The 17,255-nt window shown below is 34.4% G+C and overlaps 1 protein-coding gene across 1 annotated transcript; it reads right to left on the reverse strand.

Annotated features, from left to right (window-relative positions):
- Window positions 1-235: 235 nt before the first annotated feature.
- Window positions 236-10,223, reverse strand: LOC111615672 (the record flags this gene model as incomplete). Its single annotated transcript, XM_023357101.1, has 8 exons — window positions 10,128-10,223; window positions 9,981-10,078; window positions 7,873-7,996; window positions 7,430-7,609; window positions 6,109-6,253; window positions 467-570; window positions 338-400; window positions 236-266 (listed from the first exon to the last, which is right to left on the reverse strand). Coding segments are annotated over exons 1-8 (841 nt in total), but the record flags the coding sequence as incomplete, so codon positions are not given.
- Between the last annotated feature and the right edge of the window lie 7,032 nt (window positions 10,224-17,255).

Below are 17,255 nucleotides of genomic sequence, written 5' to 3' on the forward strand. Positions count from 1 at the left end.
CTTTATTGATAACACGAAAGGTATAATGTGCAGGGCAATACACTACTAATTTGAGGTGGAGAGCATATATTTTAAATTAAATAAATTAAAAAAATATGATTAGAAATTGCAGCCTGGCATTGTGCCGATGTCACAATAAATAATTTCTCGTTCAGGTTTGGTTTTGTGTATGACAAAAAATAATAAATTTCTAAACATAATTAATTAATGTTTATGAATTATCATTATTTAATACCTTTTTGTTTAGGAAATATTTGACTGGGATGCTGCAAAGAGAGAAAATTATTATATAGATACGATAATTTACCTCTTAATGTAATATAAATAATTAACATACCTTCATGATGGGTCTGGATTCTTTTTCAAACAAGCCTGATGGCATCAAATATTCAATTGCTTTCTAAATATAAATAAATTAATTAATTACAAAAATCTGTGCACTGCAAATTATGTGGTCATTTCTTACGTCAATATCTTCTTGCGTAAACATGTCTGGATCTACGCCCATCATATTAGCAAGATGACGTTTACCGATTTCATACTCCCTTGTTTCTTTTTCGATAAATTCCTCTGTAAGAAAAATTGTTTTAATAAAATTAAATGTAAATTTCTTCAGACAAAAAGAAAGAACATCAAGCATATTATGCTTTAACAGTTTTGGAAAGGATATAAAACGATTCATTCGATTTTTATAATAAATCAAATTATCGTCTTATTAATTAAATAACCAATAAAAGTTATTCGAATATTCAAAAAATTGTTTTAATAAAATTTATTTAGTAAATAAATTGATACAACAGCCGATCAATAAATAAATAAACAGCTGAGAAACCAGCCATTTTGCTTTTGGCTGGTTATTTGTCATCCTTAAATCTAAAACTTTTATTGACATTTTCATATACGTATATCCAAATATATATATCATTAACGACATATTAAGCATCATAAACAATAAATTAGTGTACTAATGAAGAAAAAATGAAACGTGGTATATACTGTTTAAGAATACAGCACATAGCTGTAACGGAAAATTTAGAATTAATATAGAAGTATCTAACAATAAAATATCTACATATAACATAACGCTGGAAACTGGAATGTTCACATGAAACATTTCCGTTATGATCAGATTTATTGGAACATTAAGAAATTATGTGTAATTATAGCAAAACAATAACTTACAAGGTCTGTATCTGTATAGACCCTAAGATTACATTTGGAATAGTTATTTGGAAATGCGCTCTTAATTACAAGATACAAACAGTATAAATATTCTAATGTTATTGTTAATTGTCTACTTGGACATTACTTATTAATAGGACTTAATACTAGTGTTTAAAGATTGACACAGCAATGAGAGTTAGTTCAGGAAACAACAAAATTTCTTTATTATATCACCTGTAGTAATAGTTTACGGGTTTCGGGCTAGCATGCCCCTCATCAGCAGTACTACTACCACACACTAAAAAGTAACAATAATAAAACAAGATAAGTTATTGTATGAGTTAAAATTTTTACATAGCCATAAAAAATAATTTTAAAACTTACTGTAAATACATATTCCAATTCCGAGTATAAATGTATTTTTCTCTTTGTATAATTAATTAATGAGTTAAACATTTCACTATATAATTAAATTAAAATATAATAAATAAAGGTTGTAAATTATTAAAAACNGAAGAATTTGAAAGTATAACCAACTACCGTGTTTCCCCGAAAATAAGACAGTGTCTTGTATTAATTTTTGCTCTGAAAAATGCGCTAGGTCTTATTTTCAGGGAATGTCTTATTTTTTCCAGGAAGAAGAATTCACATTTATTATTGAACAAAAAAAATTTCCAAGTCGAACTTAGACGAGATTGACGTATATCCGGTGTGTCGACCTGTCGCCTTTTTATAGCGTCAACATCGGACTCGATGACCAATTAGTGCTTACTGAACCGCAGCACTATGCAAATGTCATGTGGCGTGATTCCCGGCCGACCAATTAGCCATCACCAGCCGTAATGTTGTGCAAATCTGTGATTCTGAAGCCATAGTCTTATGCAAATCATGCCGTGTAGCGTAATTGTCTGCTGACCAATCAGTGGCTGTACTTTCAAAAAGCCAACGGCCAATTTCAACCATCTGTCGATGATCGTTACGACTGAAGAAAAACTTCGCTAGGTCTTACTTTCAGGGGGAGGTCTTATATTTTGCAATTCAGCAAAATCTGTGCTAGGTCTTATTTTCTGCGGATGTCTTATTTTCGGGGAAACACGGTAGGAGCAATCTTACGAGTTAGAGGATGTCCTCATAAATGGCAGAGAGATAAGTCAATGCCTATCTGAGAGAATTTAAAATGGAAAACTTACAATTGTTCAAGATAGTAGTGTTNATTACAAAATATACGCAGGATGGTCCAAAAATCAGTTAATCGATATATAGTTTAATATAAGAAATATAGTGTTTAAGATTTCTGGCTGCTATGCATATTATATAGATACAGATTTTGTATTTTGAGGATATTTACTTGAAAAAGTCTCATATATACAGGGTGTCCCATAAGTCACACCTCATTGGCAAAGTAATTTCAGGACAATCTGATGTTAGACAAATGCATTGACATCATTCCAATGATCATCCAGTACAGTAACATAATTCTCAACCACAAACACTTGGAGCAAGCATGAATTTCACTTACCATCATCAGATAACTTGTTTCAAAGTTTAAGAGGACTGGATGCATGCAACCTCAACATCTTGCAAGGTGCACGGAATGATTAGATCAGCCATCTGAATCTCTGCGTACAACAGGGCAGCAATCATATCAAATGTCATCTGAACAGCTATTTGTCTATGAGGCATGACTTATGGGACATCCTGTATAATACAATAAAGCTACATTGTCCTTACTGATTGAGTGACTGATTCGTTTACCTATCGACATAAAATGATTGAGTAGAAGCAGACTTCTAACAGATACATTTACATTTACAAATACTGCATTTTTAATAGTGAATTGAGTATATTACCAGAAACATCTGAATCTGAAACAAATCAAATACTTTATGCTCTAAGAGATGTAAGAACTTTACCCACAACATCTGATTGAACATCATAATGTATGTTAAAAATATTATTTTAAACATAACCTACCTATTTTTACTATTTTTAATTGATTTAAAATAACTTTCATCATTCATGTGGGGTTTAGACGAGTAACATTCCTAAACCGTTAAGACAATAAATTTACGAGGGCTTGCGGGGTTGGCGAGGAGAACGAGGGAAAGTCAAGTAAGGGGAGAAGTGAGAAAGAGGGAGAGAGTCAAGTAAGGGGAGAAGTGAGAAAGACAACAGTTGGTAACGACGCAAAAGTGAGAAAGGACAAAAAGACATTACGAAGACGAGAATATCATTCTATCCAGACAGTTACGATGGTTATGAACACTGGATTATTGTCATTTCTATTTCTATATCTCAATAACTATTCCTACATTCATAACGATATTTCTATGCCCTTTTTTGGACCATGTCCTTACTCAAAATTTTAAGCTTCACTTTTTGCTTTTCTTCATGTCGTGACATTTCAGGAGCTTCTTTCTTTTTCCAGCATAGAATATCCAATGATTTTAATTTATGACGACAGTAGCTCTTACTAATAGTAAATTTTGAAGCTCTGATAGTTTTGACGTAATTCTCAGTTGATTTTTTACATTTTTTCAGTTTTCTCATATAAACGTTTTTTTCAGCATCATCCTTAGGCTAATACTAAATGGCTTAAGCTATTTCAAAGCTTCATAAACATTTCTGAATATCTGTCAAATAGTAGATCACAAGTTTTCTGACATCACATTGGTTTAAAATTATTCATTTTACTAATTATTTCAGCTAAAATTTTAATAATGAATATAGCTAATACTTTAACGGATGATAGACGTCAGGATGCCAAATATTTGAAAATTTGCCTAATAACTAGCTTATTCAAATTATCATCAGTTACTTGCAGACAATCCTTATCTTTTTGAATATCTGTCTGAAATTATAATTAATAGTTTTAATTTTGCATGGCCTTCTCGAAATCTGATCTTAACAACATGTAACAATTAACTTTGAGCATTGCAGAAGAAAATTTCTGAACTTTATATTGAAATAGTTGAAAATATAAAACCAGCTATCAGCAATTTCTTTAATAACTTTTAATCATCAATGTGGAAGATATCCAGAACACAGAAAAAATTAAAATTTGTGTGTAGATTGCAGAGCGATAAGTATATAAATAAATTCTAACTAGTAATCATAAGGAGTTTGAGGCTTTTTTGTGTGTTTGTATATTTCACAAATTTAGAAGTCAAATATTTAATTTAATAAATGTTTTCAAAACAGGCATCACATCTTTAGATCATTATCATGATAAGTTTTACAATATTGATATATAGTGTGTGTATATATATATATATATATGTATGTATACACACATTCAAAACTGAATTCTTAAACTAGAGATAGATTTAATCTACTCAGAAGACCAAATTAACTGTGTACAGTTTAAAGAGGAAATCACAGAAAATGCATTGTTGTACATGATGGAGAAAGATGGGGTAGAGCAGGCATGGCCAACATATGGCCCGTCTAATAAATTTATGTGGCCCGCGACTAATCTTTCAATATTAGCTACTCAAGTCCAAATAGCTTAATGAAAAATTCAGATGCCTGAAAAGAAAAAAAAAGGATCAACAACTCACTGTGCATTTAGAGTTAACCCTCCATTACAAATCTGGTAAGTACAGCGTAGAATGTTGATAATGTGAAAATGTATGTGTAATCACTATCTACAATTTCGTCTCTATGGGGTGACACCACAATGAAATCTCGCACCACTTCAAAATCTTCCTAGGGCAGTCTCTGGTTCTGTCCATGAAAAAAGTTTTCTTTCCAATTTGGCCCGGGGGCAAAAACTGTTGGCCACCCCTGGAATAGAGTCATAGTCTATGCCAGGGGTGTCAAATCTATGGCAATATAGAGTCATAGTCTATGCCCAAAGTGGCATGTAAAGAGAAATCATCTGGCATGTGATTTTGACTTATCATCTGTATTTTTCAATCATCCTTTTGATTGAAAAATATTGATTGAAACTGATCCTTTTTTCAATCAGCTGTTTTACATTTATTCTAATTAAAGTATATTCATTTAATTTCTTTAAATATCATTATTTGAAGTCTAAAACTTTGAAATGCATAAACATCTTTAACCCCTCTAATTACATGTACTGTACATTAGTTCATGGACACTAACTTTCAAGAAATTATTTTAAACATCATTGCAAATTTTTTTCTGATACTTTAATCATATGACTAGTAAATAGGCATATGATAAACTCATTTGGCACTAATACCACTAAAATTATCCACATAGACAAGGAATGGCAAACCTCAAAAGGTTTGCCATTCCTGGTCTACATGAATAATTTTAAGCCATAAGCCATATAGTAAGCATAAGTAGCTTTAAACTGCAGTTCCAAATGAAGGGTTTTGACTCCCCAGATGACCAAAAACGTCAAAGATACCATATCTCTAATTGTGATTCTTGGTGAGATATTTGCCTCCAAAGTTCTGACTGGGCTACTTGTTAAACATATGATAGAACTGACAGTGTGTGCAAGCATGATTTCAATCAAACATCAGAAATAGTCAGTGCAATGGCATTTCTTGTGTTTTGTGCCATCTATAGCAAAGTGGAAAACAGTTGATTATTAGCATTGTTTTGAGAAATATTCCAGATTTTTTCACTTTTAAATTTTACCCCATTTTGGAGGTCTTCAAAATTCTAGGTTGATTTTGGGCTATATCTCACATAGAGCCATATGTAAACCTTTGGTTTCTTTGATTTTTTTACTCTTATAGGCATGGTCTACAGCTCTGATAAGGTCCCAACTGTTTCATTTAGAGCTGCATTTATATCATTAAAGAGGAGAAGGTTTGCCAAAAGTTCATCACAGTACACAACAGGATGCATGGGGATCAAAATGGCTCAAAAACTATACACATAATTAATGAGTGGCCTATAATAAGTCAGATCCAAATAATTTATTGATCTCATATTATAATTTAATATATCTAAGATACAAACCATGTCTTTTAGCTCTTTCAAGATATGCTTTCATGGCTTTACTAATTTTCTGAATTTTTACCGTTTGGGCATCACTCATTTCGGAATTGGAAACCAGAACCGAAGACACTTCTTTCCTTATTATGTTACAATAATGAAAATTTTTCTAAATAAAACAAAATAAAAATTCTAACTTGAATACAATATATTTAAAACATCATAATTTAAAACAAAGCAATTATAAGTTAAAGAAAGGGTGTGTGTGTTTTTTAATTACTTGGAGGGTAATTATGTGAAATGCGATGGTAGCAATTCCGGGGCAATTTGGAGTGTGGAAGGGCACTTCTGCATAAGCCAGTACTACTGCCTATCACCATAACTAGGATATTAATCACATCAACATTAAATAATTGTATATAGGCTACAGATGAGGATAATCAGCAAAGAAGAAGAGTTTGAAGTTATAACCAGCTAGGAGCAAACAATAAATTATGATATTAAAGCATTAAAATGATGGCAGAGAAACAAAGGCAAAGTTCTACTTTGTATATAATATGTAATATTTTTATTTATGTTTATTAAATATAAATACTGTCAGCCATATATTCTTTTAATTTGTAACACAAATATATTATTAAGTGATTGGCAGGAGCACCAGAGGACATCGTTTCCATGTTTTGCATTTTATTGCGAAGGCGTAGCATCAAAAGAAAGGTCGTCTCCATGTTTGTGAATTTTTGTGGACTCGCTGGCATGTTAAAACAATGGAAGAGAAACTAAGGCAAAGTTTTACTTTGTACAAACATAATATTTTTGTTTATGTTTATTAAATAAATTATGATAGTTTACAAAATTAGTTTTGAATGGATTAATTTCTATTATCTCAACACAACTACATGACTGTCATGCAGAACAGAAGTCGACCTCCACTCCATATGTACTCACGTGCTGAGGCGCAAGCAACAGCAAGCACTGAAGTGCACAGACGGGGCAAGCTTCACACTATATAACATCAGGTACTGCACGAACAGTCAAGTGGGTTAAACAAAAATATAGAAACTATCATATAAAAAACACAGGCTTACGTGCCCTTCCCCACCACTCCTCGTCACATTTCACCTAATTACTCCCTAAATAATAATAATAATAATAATAAAAAGACATCCTTTTCTCAACTCGTACCGTAATTATATTATTGTATATTATAATATTAATATATCATTATTACACATGTGCAAATAATAATACTGCATATTTTTCAAAAAATTATTAATTAAATTTATGATTTTATTACAGAATTTAACGATATTTATTTACAAAGACAAAATAACAGTGTAGATACCATTTCAAGTGCAATCGGACGAAAATTTTGGCGAAACATCACACGAATCATGTTACCAACGGGCGTCGCCATCTTGAAACTACGGTGGCTCCACCTGCGTAAAATTGATACATTCATTTTTAAATCGTCGATGCTGCCATAGTTTACTGTTAGATCTTGGAAGTGTGTCATGTTAATTTTCTGTTCTCTCGGGTAAATATATATTTTTTTAAATTTCGTTTTAATTTCAAATTAATTATTATTATATTATATATGTTAAATAAATATAANTTGTGCCGTTCGATCTGTAAAAAATAACTAACCAGATGAACAATGCGACAATGCAATAATGCGTTCGAGTTGATAAAATTAATTGAAACTTATTTTTCGCATTTTCGAGCAGTGTGTAGTGTTAAGAGTTCAGTGGTTTGCAGAAAATTAAACAATTCAATATCTACACATACCTTTGCACGAAGATCATTGATTTCTTCTCTTAATGCTTCCAACTTCTGTTTTGCTTCGATCAGCTGCTGCGTTAGTGATTCGATGCGATTAGATCTGTCGATTCCTAACTGTTGTCTAATATACCTGTGGCAAAAAAATTCCATTGTTCGTATAAATCCAGTAGAAACGTAAGTAGGTTCAATAATGTTTTGTACCGAAATGTAATTTACTGAATAAAACTTTAAACTTTGCTAATACAAAATTGACTTGAAAAATGCATAAATACGGTATGAAATAATGTCTTCGTGCATTTCGGGATAACAATAATTAATAGTATGTAAACCAATATACTTTTTTAATGGATACATAAAAATAAACTATGTATTTATGACATTAGTATTTACGGGTTGGGATCATTTTATTTCTACTACAATATCTGTTTACCGTGCTAAATGACATTAAATACAAATATCCCGAATCATTACATGTACACTTATCGTCTGACTTTGATATATACAATTGATAATATAAATGGGAAATTTAGGCGCAATCTATTCAGTAAAAGTATTAATTTAAATGAAAAAATTTGTATAAACATTACATCATAGGATCTTCTGGTCTATCCTGTTCTTCATACAAGTTACACAATACTGCCAAAAACAAAGTTTGCATTCATCAAAATTATAAATTTTTGAACCAATTTAAAAAAAAAACAAATAAAAAAATATAAAAAAAAGGAAAATAAACAAAAAACATAAAAACAATAAAATAAATAAATGAAACAAACAAACCTGTAGTTATAGTTTCGTACATGCCGCCACTTTCTAAATATTCTGCAAATTGAACTAAACTACGAAACACAGCCGTCGTACGAAACGAACGAGGTAGCTATGGACAGGAATGAAAGCGCTATTCATTTCCATTGTTACGTGCAAAAATGTCGTCGGCAATATATTTTAAGTTTAGAGAAAAAATTTCGTAAACTTTTGTAGAAAATCTAATGTGATACTTACCATGTACAAACTCATTGTAAAGTTATTCGAAAGCTTTGTCCAAAAACGTCTAAAATATAAAGCACTGTCACAGACGAAACGAAGGTAACCAGAATGCAAATGACAACGTGGTCTAGCCGAACGAACGGTGTTGCCACACAACTATTCTTAGTTCCGGTAGAAATGTTTTCATCCACAACTAAAACATTTTTTTTATATTAATGTGATTGTGACATGTAAAAGACATTTATGAATTTAAATAACAATATTAATTGATATTAATAATTAAATACAATATTTCTTAATTGTATATTTGAGTAAAACATTTGAAATTCGCTCCATCTTCCATCCATGCACATAGGTAAGACACTCCAAAGAGCATGCCGTGATGTCCAGCCAACTCTCTCCATGGCTAGAGACAAAAGTGGGGGGATGTCGGGTCATTAAGAATCTGCAACCCATTTCGTGCGAAAAATTCTTCCCAACATCTACCACGATGATCAAGGCGGTCACCCCCCCAGCAAGGGGAATGTGAGTTGGTATCACCAGCTAGAACGAAATAAGTATTGGAAAAAGTATCCACAATGCCCTGCATATCTGAGATGAATTCCTGTATATTACAATCTCCAGGGCAGTAAAAGTTTATAAATATGTACCTACATCTGTTTATAATGATTTCTGTACAGCAAATGTATTTATTACTGATATTTTTGTGATGTAAAATAGAAAGCTTGTTATGTGTGGCTATGGAAGTTGCCCATGGATATTCTGAAATGCCGGATAAAAATGTACGTGATGTAGGTAAACATGCAGGTTTGAATTTGATACAGTATGGTTCTTGTACTAATACAAAATCAAATTTATTAATAACTGAGGCAAGAAGGGAAGTAGCTGCAATTCTTCTCCCTCTGTTATATTGCAGAAAACAGATGTTATTGTTAATGTAGTGGTCCATAATCCGTTCGTTGTATTAGGTTATTTTTAATTCTGGCAAATAATCGACAAGAACCATCTCTAGCATTGTGGCCGCAAGCAGAAGGACCATCGTGTTTACAATTACAGCAAATAGCTAGTTTGTTCTTGTTAGTGCAGTCCTTAAAGCTATGTTGGCCAGCACAGTGACTGCAAGTTGGTACCTCTTGGCTACATGAAGTGGAAGAGTGTCCAAATCGGCAGCAGCAAAAACATTGGAGTACTGGGCAAAAGTCAGTAATTCTACACTTGGACCATTGGACTGAAATTTTTTTGTATTTTAATAGTTGTAATCTCAATTTTGGTAATACTTCTATCACCCAGTTATTGTAATATTTGCCCTTCTTACCCATGCGAAATTTAATCCTAAAGTTTTCTAAAAATTCTTCTTCAGTGCATGTTCTCATTTCGATGGAAAATACATAATGGTAACTCTTCTCTTGATAGCTCAGATGGCACTGAACAAATAGCTAAATGAGGCAGTTTTTTCTTAGGTTTCTTAATTACTATTTGTGGAATTTCCTTCCTGACAAATTGTTCAAATTTATTCGCATCCTCACTGTCCCCCATCTCCACCCCCTCAGTGTGGGTTCCTGTCCGTGGTGAGGGGACCTCCCAGAGATGGTTTAGTAACTCTTCTTTACCATCCCTGGGATCTGAACGCCCACCCACGTGTTTGCCGTGCGTGGTGTCCCGTATGCCGGAAAGGGGGATCCTGGTAGTTGAGGGGCAACATAACATCCCCAACACACTGCTTTGGCCCCTACTTCGGATAAACGAGAGGCTCAAATCAGGCTCTGTTTGAGTCAATCGGCTGGTCGTTGAGTCATTCTTGACCTTGGCCTGGAGTCAACCGATCGATGCAGATCGGGTGGACACATCAGACAAGATGTGCTCTTCTTGACTGCATTGTGAGGGTATAACTCCTGGGAAACCCTGGTGTGACGGTCTATGGGAGTCTCCCATGTGAAGGCATCCCCTTGTTGGGCCCCATGGTGGGTGAAGTCACTAGGAGCTGAAATATTATTATTTAATCATGGACCCTAAAACTTTAAAAAATAAAGACAAGCCAGAAAACACTGCTAGTCAGCCATCCTACTTAATAGTGCTTGCTACTGGAGAAAAACCTTTGTCAAAATGCCCCCCTTTCTTGATTCAGAAGTTATTTGAATCAACGATCAGATAACTGAAAAAAACACAAAAATTGAGGTCAGGAGATCTACTTGTAGAAACTGCCTCACTTCAACAGTCGGCAAAACTTCTAGCTGCAAAGAAATTGGGAGACATTGAAGTCACAGTCACACCACATGGAAGTTTGAACTTATCACGTGGTGTGATATCTGAGTTTGATCTGATGTCTGAAGATGAATCAGATATTCAGATGAACCTTTCAGACCAAGGCGTCACTGCTGTCCAACGTATCTTCATTTGTCGGGATAGCAAGTTAATACCAACCAAACATTTAATTCTCACTTTTAACAAGCCAACATTGCCATCTTTTATTACTGCAGGTTATCTGCGCTGCCCTGTCCATCCGTACGTTCCAAATCCGCTGCGTTGTTTCAAATGCCAGCGGTTTGGACATTCACAGACATCCTGCCGTGGCAAGAGTGTATGTGCACAGTGTGGGACTAAAGGTCACGAGAGTACTGAGTGTACCAGTACTCCATGCTGTGTTAACTGCAAAGATACCCATCCTTCTTACTCCCGAAAATGCCTGCATGGCAAAGAGAAAAAGAGATACAATGGCTAAAAACAGTCAATAACATACCCTACCCAGAGGCTCATCGTGTGGTCACTTCAACTGCACCTTTGAGACAGAAAACATTTGCTGCTGTTTTGAAATCCACAAAGACGTGGGGTTCAAACAGATATTTCTGTCTCTCCAAGTGAATCTCTTACCCGCCATGCAAAATGTTTAATTCTCCCATCTATCCAAACATCAGAAAAGGAGACAAAGAAGGTCAAAACACCCCTACCAAAAACAGGGGTAACAAGAAATGTGGGTTCAAAAAAGGCAAATAAAAACCGACTTAACAAGCAAAAGGTGAAAGCAGCTATTTCCAGATCAACTAAAAAATCGGAGACTCAGTCTAAGAGTGAGTTCTCTGACTTTTCCGATGAAGAAAATAATATGGTGGTGACACAACCAACGTCACCTCCAAAAGAAAAACCTTCCATGAAATTAAAGAGGGATACCTTCACAAAGAATGATGCCTTAAACACATAATGGATTATAAAATAATCCAATCGAACTGTCGTGGTTTCTGCAACAACTTCTCTGACATTAAACACTTGACATTATCTACCCAATCTCTCTGCATGGCACTCCAGGAAACCAACCTAAAACCTGGAGAAAGAATCTCTTTAAAAGGATTTGATTTGTACTGCAAGGATGATGATAGCCACAACCGTGCCAGTGGCGGTGTGGCTATTCTGGTTTCAAATTGCATTCCATCCTTACCGGTACAAATAACCACTGCTTTACAAGCTGTGGCAGTCAGAATTTCAATTGGAGTAACTGTCACAGTTTGTTCTATATACTTGCCACCAGATGTCAGAGTCAATGAGGATGAATTGGATGCTTTGGTTGAACAGTTGCCTACTCCGTTTATTTTAGTAGGTGATTTCAATGGCCATAATCCTATGTGGGGCAGTCCCGACATTAATTGTCGAGGCAGGACCATTGAAAGATTTATAGGCAACCAGCAACTGTATTTATTTAATACTGGAAAAGTGGCATACTTCCATGCCCCAACAAGAACATTCACTGCCATTGATCTATCACTAGCAACCCCAAACCTATTTTCAGCATTTACATGGGAGGTTGGATCTAATCCACTCTCTAGTGACCACTTCCCAATATTTCTAAAATATCGCGGCAGAGATAGCTGTGAAACAGCCCGTCCACCACGCTGGAAATTGGAAACAGCCGATTGGCCTGTTTTTTCTTCTATGGCCAACATCACAGAGGATTTGGTGAATATTTCTGATATCAATGACGCAGTTGAAGTTGTCACTTCCAGTATTATTCAGGCAGCTGAAAAAACAATGGGGAAGACCACAAATTAAAGACAAAGTCGCTCTAAAATTATTTTTTTAGACGATTACCATTTTTACAGTGTTCTAGAACAAATAATAGACAGCTGGACCTTCCTTTTTAGGCTACACAACTGCCTACATTTAAAAAAGTTCCTTAAAAACACAAAAAACCAATAAAGATTAAAATTCTTCTTTAAAATTGGAATAGTAAATCTTGCGACGTCTTGTTAGTTCATCCTTATCTACGTGGGTTTCTGGCTCCTTTTATCTACTGTGGATTAGCGCTGACAAATGTAGATTACGCCAAGATATCCCTCTGGTGACGAATATTAACGATATATTTGTATTTCCGTCGGATGAATAAATTATTTTTTTCACAAATTAAAGACAAAGTCGCTCNTCATCCGACGGAAATACAAATATATCGTTAATATTCGTCACCAGAGGGATATCTTGGCGTAATCTACATTTGTCAGCGCTAATCCACAGTAGATAAAAGGAGCCAGAAACCCACGTAGATAAGGATGAACTAACAAGACGTCGCAAGATTTACTATTCCAATTTTAAAGAAGAATTTGTAATCTTTATTGGTTTTTTGTGTTTTTAAGGAACTTTTTTAAATGTAGGCAGTTGTGTAGCCTAAAAAGGAAGGTCCAGCTGTCTATTATTTGTTCTAGAACACTGTAAAAATGGTAATCGTCTAAAAAAATAATTTTAGAGCGACTTTGTCTTTAATTTGTGGAAAAAAATAATTTATTCATCCGACGGAAATGCAAATGGGGAAGACATCAACTAGATATCCAAAACATCCTAAACCATGGTGGAACCAGAATTGTGAGGCAGCATTTAAAGCCCAAAAGAAAGCATGGGGTATTTTCAGAAGATACCCCACTGCGAGAAATTAAAAAAGCAAAGGCAAATGCAAGAAGAATAAGAAGGGAAAGCCAAAGGGATTCTTAGAGGAAGTATGTCTCTAGCAGAACATCCTCCACTAGCTCAAAAGCAGTCTGGGATAAAATCCATAAAATTAATGGAAAATATGCTTCTCACTCTCTGTCCATGCTAGAAAATAATGGCACAATAATCAGCGACATATCGGATATTGCTGATACGTTGGGTGAAACATTTTTTGCTTCATCCAGCAATATTATGTATTCAAGGAATTTTCAGGTTTATAAAGCCCAAAGAGAAAAACAGTGTTTAAACTTTCATTCCTCATCTAATAAGGAATATAATGTGCCATTCACTAGAATTGAATTACATACAGCGATCTCTCGCTCAGGGATTAGTGCTGTAGGCTCGGATAAAATCCACTACAGCATGATTAAAAATCTTTCGAACAATTCCCTTTCTAATCTCCTGCATCTGTTTAACAGAATATGGACAGAACATACTTTTTCTGACTCTTGGAGGCTATCTATCATTATTTCCATTCCCAAACCAGGTAAAGACCACAAGAATCCCTCTAATTACAGACCAATCTCTCTGACAAGTTGCCTGTGTAAACTCTTTGAGAGGATGGTAAATAGACGCCTGATGTTCCTCCTAGAGGAAAAGAACTACTTTTCACCACATCAGAGTGGATTTCGTAGGAACAGAAGTACCACAGACAATTTAGTAAACCTTGAAACATCTATACGCGAAGCGTTTGTTCGACGACAGCACTTAGTGTCTGTATTCTTTGATATAGAGAAGGCCTACGATTGCTGCTGGCGATACGGAATACTTCGTGATATGTACCAATTCGGATTACGAGGTAACTTGCCAATTTTTATAAAAAACTTTTTACAGAATCGAAGATTCCAAGTTAGGATGGGCAACGCTTTATCTAGGCTCTTCACACAAGAAGAAGGTGTTCCTCAAGGTTCTATTTTGAGTGTGACTCTGTTCCTAATTAAAATTAACAGCATAGCTAACTGTCTTCCTCCCAGTGTGAAACACACACTGTATGTGGATGACTTTCAGATCTCCTGAAAGTCATCCACATACCAGTCTAATAATATGAGTTTCATTGTGAGACAACTGCAAACCTCCCTAAATCGCATATACGATTGGTCCAAGACTAATGGCTTTACATTTAATGCAACGAAGACCTCGTGCATCCACTTTTGCCAAAGGCGTGGCCTGCACGTGGATCCTGAAATTTATTTAAATGAGGATAAAGTTCCAATGGTGAATGAGGCTAAGTTTTTAGGTGTTTCTTTCGACCAAAAACTGACATTCTTGACACACTTGCGCAACCTGAAGAGTAGATGCTTAACCCCTTCTGAGCCGCGCTCGAGTGTGACTCGAGCAAGTTTTATAGTCTTACGTCGTTAAGGCCACTTTTGAAAAAATTATTTTTTTTGAATTTTTGGAATGTTTTTTAGGTCCCCAAATTTTTTCAGAATTTTTTGCGCACGCGAAAAATTTTTATCGCGATTTTAATGAGCCTATGATAAGGCTCGATGAAGGCTTAATGTTTTTTTAATGGGAGTTTTTTATCAAAATTAATTTATCATTCTAAAGTTGTAGCGCACCGATTTTCCTTCGGTAAAGTTATTTAAAGCTGCTTTCTGATGTCAAAAACGACTTCCGATAGTTTTTTAATTTTTTTAATTAATAGATTTTATTATATAGAAGTTTAATTAATTAGGGGGGGTCGGAAATCTCAATAAAAATTATAATTTTTTAAAAATATTTAAAAATATACCGCCAGATTGAAGTCACCCTACTTCAAACCCTTGTCCTCCTGCGATGTCTATGAGAATGTCCCGGGAAATCCGACTCCAGCTGTGTTCAAGGTCATCCAGCTGTGTAAACAATGACTCATCGGTGTTATATTTCACAGAAAGACGAGACAAAGGAAAATAAAATTTGAAGCTTTTTCTTCAAAATTAACGCATTTCTTTCGTTTTTTTTCAGTTTTAAGTATTTTTTATGCTTAATTAAAAATTCTAAAAAAATGGGCGGCTCAAAAGGGGTTAAAATCTCTGAACCTTCTAAAGGTATTATGCTGCTCATCCTGGGGAGCAGACGAATGTTCCATGCTCAGGATTTATAGGGCCCTTGTTTGCTCGAAGTTAGACTATGGTTGCTCCATGGTTGGAGTCGGAATCAGAGTCAGATGGTAAGGAAAAGTCGGAGTTGGAGTCGGTAGATTTTTATGTGACTCCACAGCCCTGATTACAACTGTACTGTAAGTGTTAAACACATACTTTGCAACTGCATTGCTTTTGATCAAAGTCATAGACAACATTTCGGTAATGCAAGTTTGAGAGAGATTTTGGGCCAGAGGCCAAATCTTGATAAGATACTGAACTTTTAGAAAGTTGTAAATATTTATAAAGAGATTTAATTATTCATTTATTTACTATATACTTATATTTATTTTGTTGTTTTGTTTATCTGCACTTATTTATGTTTTTGTGTTGTATTTATATGTGATGTCATATATATTTAGTTTAGTTTTAAGGTGTGTTTCAAATTTATACGGACACGAAAAAATTAAAGTGAAACCCAAATTTGCTGCATTAAGTGACAAATGTTTTATTAAAAATAACATGGATTTACTTGTTTCCACACTGCAAAATAAGAATTTTAATCAAACATTAACATTTTGTCAGTGAAAATAATATTTTCGAAAATCTTGTATAAAAAAAACTGTTACATATTTATCCGGACAGGTTTCAAATTGCAAAATTTTCTTACAATTTAATGGCCAATGTAACCACCATTTAACTTAATTACATTTAAATACTCAATTAGGCATTGTTTCAATTAGATTCTGAAGGAATTCAGTCTTAAGTTTATCCCGAGTATCTGAAATTGCTGCCTTCAAATCACAAATTGTGGGAAAACTGCTTTCCATTGGCATAAACTGTATGAACCATCACCCCCCAAAGATTTTCCATCAGATTCAGGTCAAGGCTTCTAGCAGGCCATGTCATCAGATTACAGTCGACCCCCCTATAAGATCATAGATACGTTCCATTCTTTAGGAATCAGATTTCTTACAAGTCCTTCCAATCACAGCCCGACACGTGTGAAGTTTACAGACTACGGCTGATTGAAAGGTTTTCTTCCATAAAATTAATCGATTCTAGACTAATCCGACTCAACATTTCCAAAATACGTATATTATTTTTGGGAATAATCCATATAAACTACGCTATAAACAAAAAATTGTAGGATTACTTACCGAGAGTGCACCATTCGACATCACCGTTGCTAAAGCTTGTTTTCGTCATGGAACAGCTCAGCAAACAGCGGCCGATTTCTAATAACTTATTTTTCTGCAAAAACTTCGTTGAACTTTGGAGACATCATTAATATAAATAATTTTAATCGCCGTTGAATAAGAAATGTTTCTTTCACAAGAAATGTATAAAATTACAGTACTGTATTAGACTTACGGT

This window comes from Centruroides sculpturatus, unplaced genomic scaffold (assembly GCF_000671375.1).
Source record: "Centruroides sculpturatus isolate CEXI.00-Female unplaced genomic scaffold, Cexi_2.0 scaffold2303, whole genome shotgun sequence".
Taxonomy (NCBI): Eukaryota; Metazoa; Arthropoda; class Arachnida; order Scorpiones; family Buthidae; genus Centruroides; species Centruroides sculpturatus.